General features: G+C 45.3%; 1 protein-coding gene across 2 annotated transcripts in view; it reads left to right on the top strand.

The window, feature by feature from the left end:
* The first annotated feature begins 648 nt into the window (after window positions 1-648).
* Window positions 649-16,702, top strand: part of TSHZ2 (teashirt zinc finger homeobox 2) — a 422,472-nt gene continuing 406,418 nt past the window's right edge. The window contains exon 1 of one of the 2 annotated variants that reach the window (XM_081292187.1): window positions 649-1,666. In XM_081292187.1, coding sequence (XP_081148313.1) covers window positions 1,627-1,666 — 40 coding nt within the window. In that variant the 5' untranslated portion in view covers window positions 649-1,626. The remainder of the gene's footprint in view (window positions 1,667-16,702) is intronic. The other variant, XM_081292186.1, reaches the window with a different exon arrangement.

Genomic DNA, 16,702 nt, shown 5'->3' on the forward strand with positions numbered 1-16,702 from the left:
GTACATAGTAAGCGCTCAATAAACACTGTTCAAAGGAACAAAAAGACACTATGAGATTTGTCTATCAAAAGGCCAAAGGAGGTTTTCTTTCTTTTTTTCTTTTAAATGACCATCCATTGATAAGCAAGAAGGTGGGAGGGACAGAGTCACTAAAGGGGGCTGGCAGGACATTTCAGGGAGCCAGGTTAAGGCTTAGAGAATGGAGGTCATCTTTGGATAAGGTCCCCTACTCTGCTCTAAGCAAAAGATATTGTTGCTGATCCCCGCTGGTCAGGCCCTCTGGCCCTCTGTGCGCTTCTCCCCAGCTTCCAAGTTTAACCACCAGCCTGTTCCCTTTCCTCCTTATCCCCTCCTCCCCACCTGCACCCCCCTCCCCACCCCCACTCCCCATTTTCCACTACCCCCTCACTTCCCCACCCCCTCCCCTTCCCCCTCCGGGAGGGGTGTCCCGGCGCCGGGTGGGCACGCCCTCTCCAACGCGATGAGTGCGCTGCCAGAGCAGGGGCTTGGCAGGCCGGGGTCTCCTGCCTCCAGCCCCTCTCCCCGGCGGGACGCTGTCCCTTTAATAGACTCCCTCTGCCTGGCGCTCTGCGGCTGGGGAGTAAATTTCTCCCTGTCATCAGGTCGCGGGGAGAGGAGGAGGAGGAGGAGTTTGTTAATGTTCAGTTTGTTCAGCGGGATCGATGTTTGCTGGCATCGCCTCGCCCTGTCTTGTGTGTGTGAGAGAGTGCGTGCGTGTTTGTGTGTGTGTGTGTGTGTGTGTGTGTGTGCATATGTGGGGGGTGTGAGTGTGTGTGGGAGAGGAAGCGAGAGTGCGTGCGTGTGTCTGTGTGTGCGTGTGTGTGTGTGTGTGTGTGTATGAGTGAATTCCAGATTTTCTGTCTTTCCCAAACCCGCGCCTGTCCTCTCGCATATCACTCACAGACGGGGATCTGACAGCAGCCACAGACCTACCGTGAGTGATCTCTCCCCCTGCGCGAGTCCGCCATCGAGATCGGGGAGGAGGAGGAGGAGGAGGAAGAGGAGAGGAGGTGGAGGAGGAGGTGGAGGAGGAGGAGGAGGTGGAGGAGGAGGAGGAGGGAAAGAGGAGAAGGAAGAAGAAGAAGAAAAAGAAGAAGAAACCTACTACCTTCCCAGGATTGGGGTTTTTCCCCTTATCTTTACGCGCGCGTGTGCGTGTGGCGCGTGTGCGCCCCCGGTCCCTTCCATCTGAACCCGGTCTTGGATGTTTAATAAAGAAATCAAGTGTCTCACCAGTCACAAAAAAAAAAAAAAAAAAAAAAAAAAAAAAGCGCAAAAACAAAAAAAAAAAAATTCCAAAAGCAAAAAACAAAAAGAGAGAGGAGAGAGGAAAAAAAAAAACAAAACAAACAAACAAGGCAGAGCCAACCTCCACTTCAAACCAGCCGGCACAAGCCACCGTGTCTGCCACCCAGAGAGGGGGGTCTCTGGCCCGTGGTGGAGGAGTTACTGGGGGGATCGTCAGGGGGACAGAGGCCGAGTGACGTCCTAGGAGCCACCGGGCAAGAGGCGGAGGAGACCCAGAGAGGCGAGAGAGACAGCGGGCCCCCGCGCGCGGCTCGGGGCTGGGGCGCCAGAAGTGGGACTGGAGCGAAGTAGAGCGATATGCCAAGGAGGAAACAGCAGGCACCCCGGCGGGCGGCAGGTAAGAGAACAGCTCCGCTTGGGGCTGGCCCGGCGGCCCCCTGCCCAGCTCCTCGCCAGCCCTCCTGGCCCCGGGGCGCCACCCATGCAGCTTTCCGGGGTACTTTGCTCCGGGTGCCCCGCTAACGACCCCATCCTCTCTCGCTTTCTTGGATCGCCCCAGTCCTCCCGCTTCCAGGCTCCGGTTGGGTAGGGGGGAGCTATCCCACCAAGCCTTCCCTCCTTAAACTTTTTCCTCCACCCTCTACCCCACCCCTAACTTTTCTCCCAGTCTGTTTCTTGCCTCTGGAGCCAAAGTTGGATTGAAGATTTGGGGGTGCAGAGTAGGGAGACGGCCCCTCCACCCCCGCATCCCTCCGCGTGGTCAGTGCCAGCGGCTTCTGGCCTCCAGGGACAGTGTCTCCTCTCGCTGGGGCTTGGGGCACTGAAGTGTGAGGCATGCCCAAGCCCGGGTTGCAAACTGGCTTTGGGGCAAGTCACTGGAGTTCAGCCTTGATCACCAAGGTGGGAAAGCACCCCAGGAAATGGACGAACCTTTGAATGTGGTTTCTAAAAGGATCCACCTTTAGAAATCTAATCAAACCTCTCCGTTCTCTTAATAAAAAGGGGGGGGGGCGTCACCATAGAAATTTAAGCAGCTCAGGATTTTCTTCGCTCAGAGTTGCAAACTTTGTGAATTGATTTGTGTGATAGGAACTATCCCATCTGCATCTTTATTTACCAATTGATCCCCCACCCCACCACCACCACCACCCAAATAGAGACAGGTTCATGGATCAGTACCGGTAGATCTTCCAAGAGATTTCCTTCCCCCCCCCCCTTCCTTTTGGGTTGCTTAATTGCTTTTTTAATCGTATGCTGGGGTTTTGTTTCTCGGAAGTGTAATATGAAAGTTCATTTTCTTCTGCCAGACCCACCCACTGAAAAATCAGCTTTCCACTTGATTGCTAGTTTTGATTTGACATTTGATTGATCACCTGTCATCTCACTGGCTTTGATCTATTCATTCTTGATATATATCAATAAATCACTCACCATGGTAACTCAGAGTGCCAGTGACGCAAGCCTTGCCCTCTATATTCAGAGCCAGACATGCACAATTATTATCTTGTTTGGCTTTTCATGTGGGCGTTTTATTTCTTTGTGTCCTTTAGTTGAATCAGGACTTTAGCAAAAAGTTTGTGTTGTTGGTTTTTTTTTTTTCTTTTTTTTCTTGTTTTTCTTTCCTCTCTCTCTGTCTTTGCCCTTTGCTTTAGGCAGTAGTTGTTAAGGCTGGTCTTCTGTAAACCCACCCACATTTTATTCTGTTCCAGCTTGAGTAAAACACAGGGAGAAGTTCAGTGGAACACTTTGATAAACTTTGCAAAGTTACCCTTAGAAGAAATTCAAAGTTAGTTACAAATCTGGGGAAAGTGGGTAGTTGTATTTGAACACGCTGAACAGCCAAGCTGGTTCTCCATCATGTTGCCTGATCCCAGCCTGAATGGGAATCCATGTGCTTTGCAATATCCACAGTTACCTTCCCTTCTGAGCCGCAGAACTGCTTCTGTAACATTTGTAGGTTGGTATGAGTTGCCTGCGGAAATATCATTTATAAAGCTTTGCATGTTTTTCAGTTGTCTCCTTACAAGCAAAATCATTAACTATGTGTACCACCATATGTATTTGGAACTTGCCTAGGCAGTGAGGTTTTCTTTCTGCAACTCTAGCTACCTCTTTTGAAAACAATAGCTCCCTTATTTTTAAAAACTTAGACTGCTTTGCAATCTGACAATGTGAGGGTGTGCAGTGGCCTTCAAGACTCGGGAAGAGTGAGCCTGCGCCGTCTAGTTCTGACAACACAAGTTTAAGTGTAGCTAGATGATTTGAGATAACGTCCTCATTGTTGTCCCGAAAGAAAGAGAACCCTGGGCTTCGGTCCAGCAAGAAGTGATACTGCCCTGAAAATTACTTTTTTTTCCCTCTTGTTGTTCCGGTAAAGGCCATCAACAACTAGGCAGTAATTTAAATTACCAGAATGACTGGACATGTCTCCTTTCCTAAGCTCATTACAAAAAGTGCATTGCTCAGAATTGCACCACTTTGATTATAATCATCGTCTGATCAATGAGGATCCAGGTGTACATAACCTAACACTGCATCACATTATTTAAATTAGATCCTTTCACTAAGCTGATATCTATTGGTGCTGGCTAGCCTATATAATATTGTAATATGGGTATGTGTGTGTATGTACACGCATGCACGTGTGGGTTAGAAACTTGTGACTGTAGTTTCAGTTTTCTGGTCTATTGTAATCCTAGTGATTTTATGTTTGTTTTCATGGCTCTCATTATTTTCACTGAAAGAAGTGGAAATCCTTTCAAGTTGAAAGGGAGTAATTCGTTTTGTACACAGGGAGGCCCCTCTTGTGGTATTTGCTCACATATTAATACAGCAGAGAGTCTTTCATGCAATCTCTTCCCCTCGTCCGGGGTCATCCGCACCCTCCTCGGTTTCAGTGGCGGTGGCTACTCACAAGCAAAGTTAGTCACTTTGGGGTTCTTCAGCCAGGTAACATGCTGCGGGGAAGGGGTAAAGGTGGCCAGGCTAACTTTTATCTCTGCTTAAAATTAAACACAATGCACAACTGTAAGTAATTACCCCCATGGACGGATGCTGAAAGCTTGATTTCTAGTTTGATTAATGAATAATGGAAGATACAAAAAGCTTGGAAGTGAATCAGAGCTGAGGCCCTCTTAGAGCTCTTTCTCCCAAGAACTGTTCGAGCCTATTAGATTCCTTTGCATTTATTTGCTTTAAGTGCCACGTTTCGAGGAATCCATTGCGGAACTTTCTAATAAAGCAGGTATCCAAATAGAACAAACAGGACAAGACAGTAAAGGATGGGGAATTTTAGTCTTTATTTGTTATATTCCTCCCCCTGCCGGGGGAGGGGAAGTGAGGTAGGCAATTCTCTTTAAGGAAACAGCTAAGTCAGAACATTTCCCTCTGAAATGTTATTCTTCCTGGCTTTCTAAAGCTATGCCATTATACTATACTATTACTTAGGGCAAGAAAAAAAAAAAGTTGAGAAATCCGTCTGCAGTACCCCAAAGGTTCGTGTGTGTGCGGACGTGCTTGGCTCCCCTTCCTTGGATGTATTTCTCACTCACCATTAAAATGCACCCTCTTTCACCTGAAAGTATTGCAGGATTCAGTACCTGCATCTTTTCCCCCTATCCATTTTAGATAAGATAAAGAATATGGCAGAAAGGCAAAATAAAACAGAACCATGTTTTGATATTTTTTTGTAGGACGCAGAGTGCTTAAAAATGCAAAATCGTAGACAACCTTGAACCCTGTGATCCCTGACCATCCATCTCAGCCACTGTCCACATACATATGTGATACATATTTTATTTCACCACCCTGAGCTATTTGTTTTATATCAATGTCAGCCAATTGCAATAGTACACAAAATCTTTTGTGATCATGTGCATGTGAATACCTCACATGTATATAAGTTACAGGATTCTGCCTCTGCTCACCCCAAACAACAAGATGTTCCACATTCCCTTCTGGCAGACTTTCTGAAGCTTTCTGATAATTCAGATCTGTGGAGAGTCTTGCAGGAAAGAACAGCTCCCTCAATTTATTTTGTTTATTTAATATGGAGATGAATAATGCAGATTTTGTTTTCATGAATGTCCTTGTGTGGCAGTAAACATTAGACTATTAGCAATCATTACTTAAAAGTTGCAATTTGCACCTTAATAGCACAGGTTATTTACGGGAAAACGTATTCAGCAGGGACAACACTGAACACTGCAGTAGGGTAGAAATGACCTGAGAGATCTCTCCCTCCATCTCGGGAGAGCAATGACTCTGGATTAATGGGTGAGGTCCCAGAAATCTCAACTAGCTGGGAGAGAGGGGACCGGCAGCACAGGGTGCAGTTGACCTTTAATTTGCTGGCAGGTGGGGCAGGGTTCAAGAGAACAGGAATCCGGATAGTATCCTGACCCTGACGTTCTCACTTTGCCTACACATCCTTCAGAGAGACAAGTTCATATTTTGAACATTTAAACGTCTCATGCTTTAGATCCCTTTGCTTATCCAAACAGTATGATTTTTAAGATAAGTGGGGGAAAAAACAAACATATACACACACACATACAATAAAACCTCAGCGGCACAAACTATTTTGGTTGCTCTTGTTATTTAAGGTAGATCCCTGGAAAAGGAAGGACAGGTACCTAGAAACCGCTTTGTCACGCAGTGTTTTGGATTGAAATCGATTGCTTAAGTGGTCCTTTCCCCCTGGCCTCCTGATTTCCTTCTCCCACCCCTCACCTCACCCTTAAAGACCCAGATTGAATGGGACATCTCAAAAGCCCATTTGTTTTAGGCATTTATTGATTTCATTTTTAATCTGCCATATCAGGACATAATACATTAACCCTAATCAGCAGATTGCAAGTGACAGGGAGATCTCAGGGACACTAGGTAAGGGAGAGGGCTCTGGAAAACTTCTAGACAGTATAGTCTCTGAGGCTCGGGGTTGGACATCGGATGCTACATTTGGGCAGGGTAGAACAGTCCTCAGAAATGTCTACGGTTCTTTTCCTGCCACCTTGTGCTTCTTTTTCTCTCCCGGTCACCTCGTTCCTCATTGCTACACCTGGGGAAGCTTCAGACCCCACCGAGATCTCCTTGGCATCTTGACCTGTGTCGCATTCTCCAGCAGAGGTCTTAGGTTGTCGTTTCCTCCCTACTGACTTCCCACTCACTTGAGGCAATATTTCCCCAGCTGGATAATACCTGGATTGGTCTGATTCTTCTCCCAGTGGCTTGGGAATCGGGCTCTCAAGTATCAGGTTTTAAAGGGGACTGAGCCGGGCATTATTTAAGGCCAATGAAATGATGCACTTCTGCTCATCCCTGCAGCTGAGCTTAGGAAAAGCAGCCAAGAAGAATAGCTAGGCCCTGTTCCTGTTTGTGCTGGGTCTGCAATTAGCTGACACGAGGTAAATGTCCAGAGTCAAGCTTCCTGTCTATCACTCTGTTTATGCTATCCTTTTTCTGTAGCAATTCTGTGGTTTGGGAAAACTCGGGCACCACTGTGAAGGCCAGGCCTCCATCCACCCAGGTCCCCTTTAAAAAAAAAATGTGGAATTGCCTAAAAAATTCTAGATTAAGACGAGGCAGACACACAGTATCATTTTCGTTCGATGCAAAGTCAGTTGGAAATACATTAAACTAACAGTTAGAGGATGTCTTGCATGGCTTCCCTGAAGCAGCGCTTTTTCATTACATATTTAATTACAATCAAATTGAACGACTTTTAGAAAAAAAAATCACAGTGGTATTAAAAGAAGCTTGGCACACAAATAATTTTATTGCTTTGCAAGTTGAGCACACTGCTGTATTTTCATTTCTTCCAGAAAAATTTATTTTTATTTTCTAATGTTATGATAAATGCAGAATGTCTTTGACTACAGTTGGTAATCAGGGCAAGCTCAGATTCTACCTTCATGAATTCAGCTCACCCTAGAAGAGGGTTTTATAACCACTTCTCAGTAATTTGTAGTGATTTGTATTTTGTTTCAAAAAAAATGTTTAAGTTTCACAAGTTCCATTTAAAGTTAGAAATTCTCATGTTCCTTTGAGTAAGCTCTGGCAAACTGTTCTTCAGGTCTGAAGAGGCCTCATCATTCTATCCACGTAAGAAATCACCTCCCTGAGAGAGCTGGCTTGATTACCTGGATATTGCAGGAAGAAAAACAGCACATATTTACACACTTCTATCAGATGACACCTTTTATTAGATTTATAATTTCTTTTTTTTTCTTACATCTGACTTTTTAGTTACTTGTTTTAGAAACTTTGTTTTCAGGGGGAGGTTATAGATAATGTGTTTCAAAATGGCTCTCAAGGCACTCCAAGAGGTTTTTAGAGAAATGGTAATAAAAATTAGAGACTCCAGAATCCCACTGTCCCCTGCTGGACTCTGTCTGCAAACTGCTAGAGAGGCCCTTCTGCGGACTCCCTGTCCCCTTGACCGCCTACGTGAGGAGCGAGTGTCTGGAGCATGTGCCTGTGTGTTCATCAGTTGGTTCATTTTTGTTCTAGAAATGATCACGAGGGCATCGGACTCAGGTCTGTTCTGAGGACATTATGTACATACACAGGCACTCAGAAAAGAATACAAGATGCAAGTGGGAATTGCTGATATATTTGTTTCCAAAGCAAACTCCACGGATGAAATGATTAAATAATGCGGAGGTATTTGAAAATCATTAAAATGGCCATTTGTAATCTCCAATTGTTGCCTCTCTCAATCTTTTGCCTTATCTCCATAGGAAAAGATGTCCCCTGGGCATCCTCGAATATCCTGGGAGGCCAAAGTAATGCCTAAAATTATTTGAAATTTTAGAAATTAAAATTCAAAAGGCATAGCTAGATAATCCTATTATTAATACATCAGTATTATTTAGCTATGCTTAACAACAGGGAAACATACAATGCAAAAGTTTTAGAGATAATGAGCTTAGAGAAATTACAGAGGAAAAAAAAAATACCTGGATCATTTCTGAAAGCATGTGTCTTGAATTTTGCTCACCTGAATGAGAATTCCCTCGCCACCTGTCTTACTTCAAAAAACAAAAACACACAAAAAAATTAAATACTTATGTTCCTAGTCCCCCAACCTGAAATTGGATCTAATAAGCTCTCTCTGGATCCCCAAAAGATGATAATGTATAACTCTTAAAAATTAGTTTTAGATAACCAAAATGGACATACGAACCCAAAGGAAACCTCCGAGAAGCTGACAGAGCTAGTTCAGGGTCCAAGATTGAAAACTTTGTTTCAGCAGGATAAGAAGAAAATAAGATTGCATTTTAACTACACATTTCCTCTTGGCAAATGAGGAGCGCTGAAGCAGGGAAGATTTTTAAGGAGATTTTTAGCTCTTCTGCATCTCTCTCCAAAGACTAATTTAATTGAAAAGCTATAGTGTCCATTTATGCTAAAGGGAAGGTCTCGTGTTTGCACAAAGCTGCTAGACTCTAAGGTGGGTTAAAAAGAGAGTGGGTTGGGGGGGGGGGAGAGAAAGCATTCTGCAGTTTCTGCTAGCAAAAAATTAAGATCGCTGAGCTTAATTAGTTGAGTGCTTTCAGAACTGAACGAATTCTCTGAACTCACCCCTGAGCTTTCTTCTTAAAGCCACATCTAAGCCATTTCTATGGAAATTATATAGTTTAGATATTAAGGTGGGCAGAACACAGTTATTGTTTTTAATGAAAATAGTTTCGAAGGGCAACATGAGATAAAAAGAGTTGGCAGCAGCCATTCTGCCTGTAATGAATTTGCAAAAAAAAAAAAAAAAAAAAAAAAACAAAAACAAAAACTTTCATATTGCTTGACTGGATCATGAAAAATCTGTGAAATCCGGGGATATGGGATACACAAAAATAAGACAGGGGTCAAGGTTGTCTATAGGGTAAAAACCACTTGTGTAAGTGAGAACAACAGCATATATATATTTCTATATAAAGTAAGCATGAGGCTTATTTTAAATCACTTCAATTTATCAGATCCTTGGAATTTTCTGTGTATTTAGGAGCCTTTCTCTTACACCCCAGGGAGATATGAATGTAGCTGCTGGGCTAGATGATGCTGCAGAACTAAATCTATTCCATGCGTTCGGTACCATTTGGTACAGAAGAAATGCCAAAATGAAAAGCTGTAAGTGAGCTTTATATCAGAATTGCCTTCAGCTATTTTCCTTTATTAGAAAGTTGGGTACATTGCTTTGCGTGTCTTCTTGTTTTCCCCCTTGGGATTAGCTTTTAGATTGTGGCTGGAGCGGTGGAATGAAAGGAAGTGACTGGGGTTCTGGTTGCAGCTTTGCACCATCCCGGTAGGTAGCCCCAAGCAAGCTCTGAAGATGGGCCTCATGGGAGAGGAATGAGGAACGCACATCTTGGAGTCAGGCTTGTCCAAGTTCAGGTCTCTAGGTTACTTCTCCTGGTTGGCCGAATCAGCTTGGTCCACCCACTCCAATCCCTGCCTCTACTTTCTAATCTATTAAATGGAGCCAGTTATGGTTCTTCTTATGTCCCAGGTTTGTTGAAAGGGTTGTATGAGACTGGGCCTGAGAAAGTACTCAGAACCTGGTAGCTCCCATGTGGATATGCGGGAAAGTGTGTTTTTATTCTAAATAGCCAGACCTTGGAAAATTTATACCAGAAGGGAAATGAGCTACGCACCAATTATCATGGACCCAGAAGTCCAAGGAATGGAAAGAAATCAGGCAGGGGTGCATTTGGATTTTTAAAACTAGAAATACAATGGCCAAGTGATGTTGTAGCCCCTTGTCCTGAGGCAGGCTTATGCTGGGCTGTTTGGACCGCTGAAGCAGCTCAGAAACCTTTCTTTAGAAATAGGAATTACGGTGCTAGCTACACCATCTATGACAGCAGCCATGATACCTGCTGTGACGTGAGCACTCACGATATACCAGGCACTGTACCAAATGCTTTGTACATTGACCTTTATTCAATTAAATAGCAATTACTTCTTGAGTTCCTACTATGTGCCACGTCCTGCTCTATTAGCTGGGGCCCCCGGGGGTGGATTGTATGACTCTGATTCTTGGTGCACCTTGCCTTCCAGTTGAGGGAAGCCAGAGTACATACACGTAATTGTGTAAAGGAAAAGATAATTTTCATATAGAAAAATACTTTATGATGACAATCATTTCATAACAACAAAATTATGAAAGCAGGTATTGGGACAGCCTAAGTGTGGATGGTCAGGGGAGGCCTCTCAGTGTTGGGGACACCTGAGCTGAGTCTCATTCCTTATAGCATCCTATGCATACAAGCAGATGCAATCCCTGTTTTAGTGACAGGGATGTAGATAACCCGCAGGATAACTCATTCAATCAAGTTGGGTTTGAAACTCAGCTCTCCCTCTCTTCAAGGCCCAAGTTGCTCTTTTCTTGTGATTGTTTATCTGGAGTGGCCATGGCGATTTGCCAAGGAGGACTCTCTCGCCTTGTGTCTATTGTGATGTCTGCACTTGTGCCAGGATGTGAACCTACAGGTCAACTACTCTCATATATGCAAAAGGTTCATATATGTAATCATGTATTTGTGCATTCATTCCTTCATTCAGCAAACATCGATTGCACACCTACTATGCACCAGGCATCATCTTCAATGCTTAGGATATAGCAGTAGGAAAAAAAAAAAAGAAAGAAAAATTTTCCTGCCCCTGACACAGTTAATATTCTTGTGAGGGAGACCAAAAATGCTAATGCACAAAAAAATACACAATGATTTAATATATTTATTGAATGGTGCTAATTGCATTTCATAAAAGTAAACCAGAATTATTTGGCTTCCTAGAGAAAGAGCTGGGAGGATTTCCCCTTTAAATAGAGTAGTCAAGAGTGGAATTTCTCAAGTGGTGATTCCGTCAGGACTGAAAAAGTGAGAGTCCAGCCAACCACTGAGCTGGTAGAAGCATCCTGGGCAGAAGGAGCAACAGATACCAAGGTCCTGAGATCAGAATGGACTTGCTTGTCTGAGGAATGTCAAGGCCAGTGGAGCTGGCTGGGTGAAGATGGAGGAGAGTCCTGAGCAATGAGACAGGGGCAGAGTGCTGTTGGCCTTCTCGATTCCATTCTGGGTTGATGGGATTCCACTGTGGTTCCAGCAGGAGAGCAATTTGGCGGGGCTATTAGTGGAATATTTTTGCCTGCGTTCCAAGGTGCAGTGGACCTGGATCTGGGCATCCACCTGTTGTCCGGCCAGCCCCCCAGGAATGGTGAAGCAGATGCTTGGGAATCTTCAGATAAAAACACACTCCTGGCCTTCACAGAGAGACTGCTGCTGCTGGGGTGGGTGACTTTGATGAGGCCGGGAAAGGCAAGCCCAAGTGCCAGTCAAACCTGGGACCCAGCTCAGCTCCTCCCACTCCCCCAGCCAGCTGTGTGCTTGGAGGTGGGGTCTGGAACTGTTGCACCTTGGTCTCCTCATCTGTCATGCAGGGATAAGGGTATTCTTCACCTCACATTCCTTTTGTGAAAATTGGAAAATGGGATGTGGATAAAGCCTGTGGTATGGCCTGGCATTCAAAAAGGGTCAGCTTTGTAAACAAATGTCTTTATTCTTCCAATCTTCCACTGTGTGTGTGTTGGGGGAGGGGCGATTCTTGCAGGAACTGGTAGAAATCTAGGTACCTGGCTGGGTTAGTCCTTGGTACCTGTGAGGCACCAAATAAAAATATCAAATATCAGGGTCTCTTTCACACATCTTAAATTTTTGACAGACCTCCATACCAGTCATGATCATCGGTGTACTTTGAATATGTATCAGTTTAGAAAACACTAAGGACATTACTGATGTTAGTAATGAACTTGTGTTTTGTTCACCCTGACACCCACCCCAGCCTTCGGTAGGAGAGCAGGGGTGCCTCTTCACATGGGAAGCATTGCTTATTCACCTCACAGAAGTGCTTGCTGATCACGTGCATTTTAGACATAGACCCAATTATGCCCAGATGGAGCCTGGTTCATAGCTGCTGGAGGTGAGGGACGGAGCGTCATGGCGTCTGACCCCTGAGGGTCAGCCTCTCTCCTCCCGTTCTTCAGGTGTCTCTGGCCCAGCCTGCAGGTTCTCCCAGCCTCCCGGGACCTGGCAGCTCTGCCCCCTGCCCCACCTTGGGGGCCTGTGATCGTTCCCCAGGACCAGGCAGCAGGCTTGGGGTTGTTAAGTTACTGGGGAAGGTTACTGGCTGTTTCTTGTTAACACCACCTTCTTCGGTTTCAAGTTGTGGCCTTCTGATGGACACAAGAGGAGGGGGAGCTGGCTGGCTGCCCATTGAGGTGCATCTTAGGACAGAGACATAGGGATCCTGGAGAGCACCTGGGAGGTTGCTGAACGTCGGCTGTATCCCGGGTCCCCTGTGAAGCCTTTTAGGAGTTTATATTTAGTATGAGGACAAGTCAGGCGCCATCTAGCAGACAAATCCCACCCTATCATGAAGGAATTTGTAGGAAGAAAATTAAAAGAGGATAAAGGAGAAGGCAAGACAGGAATGTGTTGTCTCGGACAAGATGGTCAAAAAGTGTCCCTCGCTGTAGAAGGACACTGGGTCTGGAGTAGACCATTGGGAGAGAGGAGCAAGTTCCTGAGTGACGACAGGGCCAGGCCTGGCTCAAAGTAGGGAGCTGGAGCCTACTGAGAGCCAGAGGAACAACCAGGAAGCTGGGGTGACAGAGCAAATGGGGCCACCATGGAACCACAGTGAGGAAGAGCTGGGGACCCTGCTGAGATAGGAGGCTGAGATAGGAGGCCTCGGGGGGCGCAGGAGCAGGCAGGTTTGCCTGGGTTCTTTGTAGCTGCTCGACTATTTACAGGGCATAGAGGATGCAAGCCTGTCCACTGCTCGGAGCCTTCTGCCTCAGCCAGTCAAAGCCAGATTGAGGTGGAGACAGGACTGGTCTAAAGGGAGAGACCAGAATCGCAGGTGGAGGGGTGAGTGAGAGGAATCTATAACGTCGTCTGTGCACAATCTGATTATATTGATTTTATTAATATTTTCTCCAATTCTGTCTCATACTTTTCTAGTTGTACAAGTGATGGTCTTCCTGATAATGGTCAGTCTGCCATTTTATTTTTTTATTTATAAGACAGCAGAATGCATTACAATTCTTATTACACATAGAGAGCACAATTTTTCGTATCTCTGGTTGTATACATAGTATATTCACACCAATTCCTGTCTTCAGACCTGTACTTTGGATAACGATCATCACATAAAGCCAAAGGAAACAAGGAAAAGTGTGTGGACCTGCATTTATTCTAGAATTGATTGTGCAGGGAAAGAGGCCACCCTCTTTCCTGCAGTCCTACAGACAGTGCAAGCACCAGGTCAGGAGGCGGACATGGAGTCACATGGACAAGGGCTCCATTTCTCTCCCTTGGGCCATTTCCTTGCCCATGACCTTAGGCATCTTTGCTTTCCTGGTGTTTCAAGGTTTCTCATTAGCAAAACAGACCTGATATAAGGACTCATCTCATTGGTTTTTTATGAAGATTAATTGAGATAAATCAGATAATACACTTAGCACAGTGCCCTGTGCATGGTAACTGGTCAATAAATTTGAGTCATTATATTAACAAGTTAATAATCTAATCCATGCCTTGATTTCCACATTGGTAAAATAATGCAATGAAAACTTCCTCTTTGAGTTGTTGGGAGAAGCAAAGTATTAATACCAGCAAAGCACTTGAAACGGGACCTTGTGCACAATAAGTGGTCAATAAATGTTGAATGATTAAAATCATCGCTGTGACGCCAGCCTTGTCAACCTTGAGGGACAAATGCTTTATCTCGCTGCTTTTGATTCCACAAGTTCCAGCAGGTAGTTGGTGCTCAATAAATGCTGTTTGTAAGAGTGAAGGCGTATAGCACATCAGGAGTGAAAGTGAGAAAAACCTAAGGAGATAAAGCTGTGTCTCTATGGAAAGGGTTACAGACCGCAAGCTCCAACTGTCTCCTTTGATGGAAACTTCTGATGGCTACCTCCCCTGCCCAAGTCTGCCAGTTTCCTGTAGTTTCCCACCCTTGACCATCTTTTAATCCAGAGTTGTCCCATCAAGGACTGTCATAATGCGGATAACAGTTTTAAGATCATTGAGTTACAGAGTGAAAGTAAGATCCCCTTTTCAATACCATTTCAGTCCTTCTGATCAAATTAAGAAGACAGGCTCTGTCTGGTGTTAGCCTGGTTTTAGAACCTCTCTTACCTCGGTTTAAAAAAAAATGTGGACCTGAGACTACGAAACTTGAGCAAGGTACAGTGTCCAGATGAGAATGTGAACCAACCGTCTAGTCTGATTGCCCGGAAATCTTTGTTTTAAGATAAAATAGATTATCTAAGTCAATGAAACTGGGACTTGTTTTAAACAAATATGCAAAGACATTGATGTTGGTGTGGGGATGTGCTGCACACACCACGGGGAGGGTACAGAGGCCGTGTGGGAACCCAGTGGAACCAGGGGACCAGGGGACCAGGGATGGGCTAGAGCTGCCAAGTCCCACCGCGTCAAAACCCTCTCCAAAGCCAGAGGTTTTTATTTAGACTTCAAAAAACTTTGAAAACTGGAAGGAAACTCCCCTCCCAGGACATCATAGGGAAACTCTGGGGAATCTTTACATCTCCCAGGAAACCCCCAAAATATGGAGGGCCCAGGATAAATGTCTTGGCGCAGCAGCCGGAATGAGGCAGTGGTTCTCACTCTGTCCTGGGTGCCCTCGTCATTCAGAGAATGTGGGCAAATGCAGATTTGCAGATTCTCAAGAGGGTGTCTGGAGATTCTGATTGCATGGGCTGAGGGGGGGGCCATGGCTCCAGAGTCAGCCCACATCCACGTGGCTCTGAATACAGGACACAGGAAGATACCTACGTGCATTCTGCATTCAGTTGGCCTCTCCCTCTGTCCCAGTTCCCCTCTCTCTGCATCCCCGCCCCTCTCCCAAATGCCAGAGCACTCACATTTCACAAATTGGTTAATGAGTCCACTTTAACTTCTAGCTTTTCGTCAACAGACAAATGTACAAGTGGCTGTCCCTTTTCTCACTCTCAACTGTGGCGGTCGCTTATGTTTTTAGAAATGGCGGGGACCAGTTTCCCTATTGTATTTCCACGGGGAAAGGCATCCGTGGATGCATTTTCTCTACCTGATCACAGCATCAAATATGAGAGCCCAGAGAATTCCTACCGTTGAGAAGGAGAAAGGCAAGCAGCCCCGCCGATGCCTAGGAGGCTCTGCCAGCTTGGGAGTTGCCGGCCACCTGGGCCCCGAGTCAGTGGGACAAGAAGGAGACACCTGGAATCCCTCAGGTGTGGTCTTACCTGTTATAGTTCGACTGTTCAGGCGCCTGTATAAAATGAGAGGCAGGAAATCTGGTTCTACCCTTTGGGACTTCTGCTTTTTCGACTTTTACATATTTTTCTACACTTTCTTCGGTGATTCCTCTTCTTCTTCTTTCTTCCTTGATTCCATTTTTTTTTCTTTCCTAATTTCTCCCAGCAATGGAACTTCCAAGTCCTTTCTGTCTACACTTAGATTGTCAGTGAATGTAATAAAAATTGTGACGGTGACCGTGACGAAGGTGATGCTGGTCATAACTGCCATTGTTATAACGGCTGCTGCTTCCTGGCCTGTGTCATGGCTGTCCTGAAAGGACTAGCCTGGTCACTGGCTAACGTTTACTAGGCACTGACTACATAAAAGGCGACTGCCCACCGTCTCCTGGGAGCTGGATACTATCAGTACTGGCCCATGATCCTATATGGAATACATGTGCAAACCAAGTTCTAGAAATTCCAAGTAGCTTGACTAAGACACACAAGCTCTAGACAGAGTATGGAGACCCAGGTCTGCCCGTCCAGGTCCGTGGACACTATGCTCCACTGTGCAGCACTTCATGCTTAACCACAGAGTCACATTCACAAATACTGGTGGCCTAGTTGGGTACTGGGAGGCCAAGGCTTGAGCTGAAAGTCAGTGTGTCAGTCAAGTGTGTGAACAAAGGTGGTGGTGGGGGGGGGAACAAATAAATTAAAAAGAGCATCCTGCCTTTTCAAATCCCCAAGCACCATCTTTCAAACTTGAAACTATGAAATTAAAAAAAAAAAATTGAACCTCTTGCATTTCTCACAGTGGCATTTTTGTAAATCGATTCCTGTTTTATTAAACAAATGTAGGGAAAAACCCACAAACCCCCCGACACAGCCCATCTGGGGTGGCTCAGTAGGATCTTGCTCACCCCATCCTGCCGCGTCTCTGAGGACGTGTCCTGAAGGCAGACACTGCTCAGCTGTTCTCCATAAATCTCTTGTAGGCTCCATGGCTGTTCCTGGCCATCAAAATCCACAGAACACAAGAGATGCTGCTGCCCCGTTATTTATTTTAGCAAATGAAAAGCTCCCCTTGCAGATTTCCCCTTTAGAGTCCCTCTCAGTATTATGGTC

Source organism: Spermophilus citellus (genome assembly GCF_964194105.1).
Source record: "Spermophilus citellus genome assembly, chromosome: 4".
Classification (NCBI taxonomy): Eukaryota; Metazoa; Chordata; class Mammalia; order Rodentia; family Sciuridae; genus Spermophilus; species Spermophilus citellus.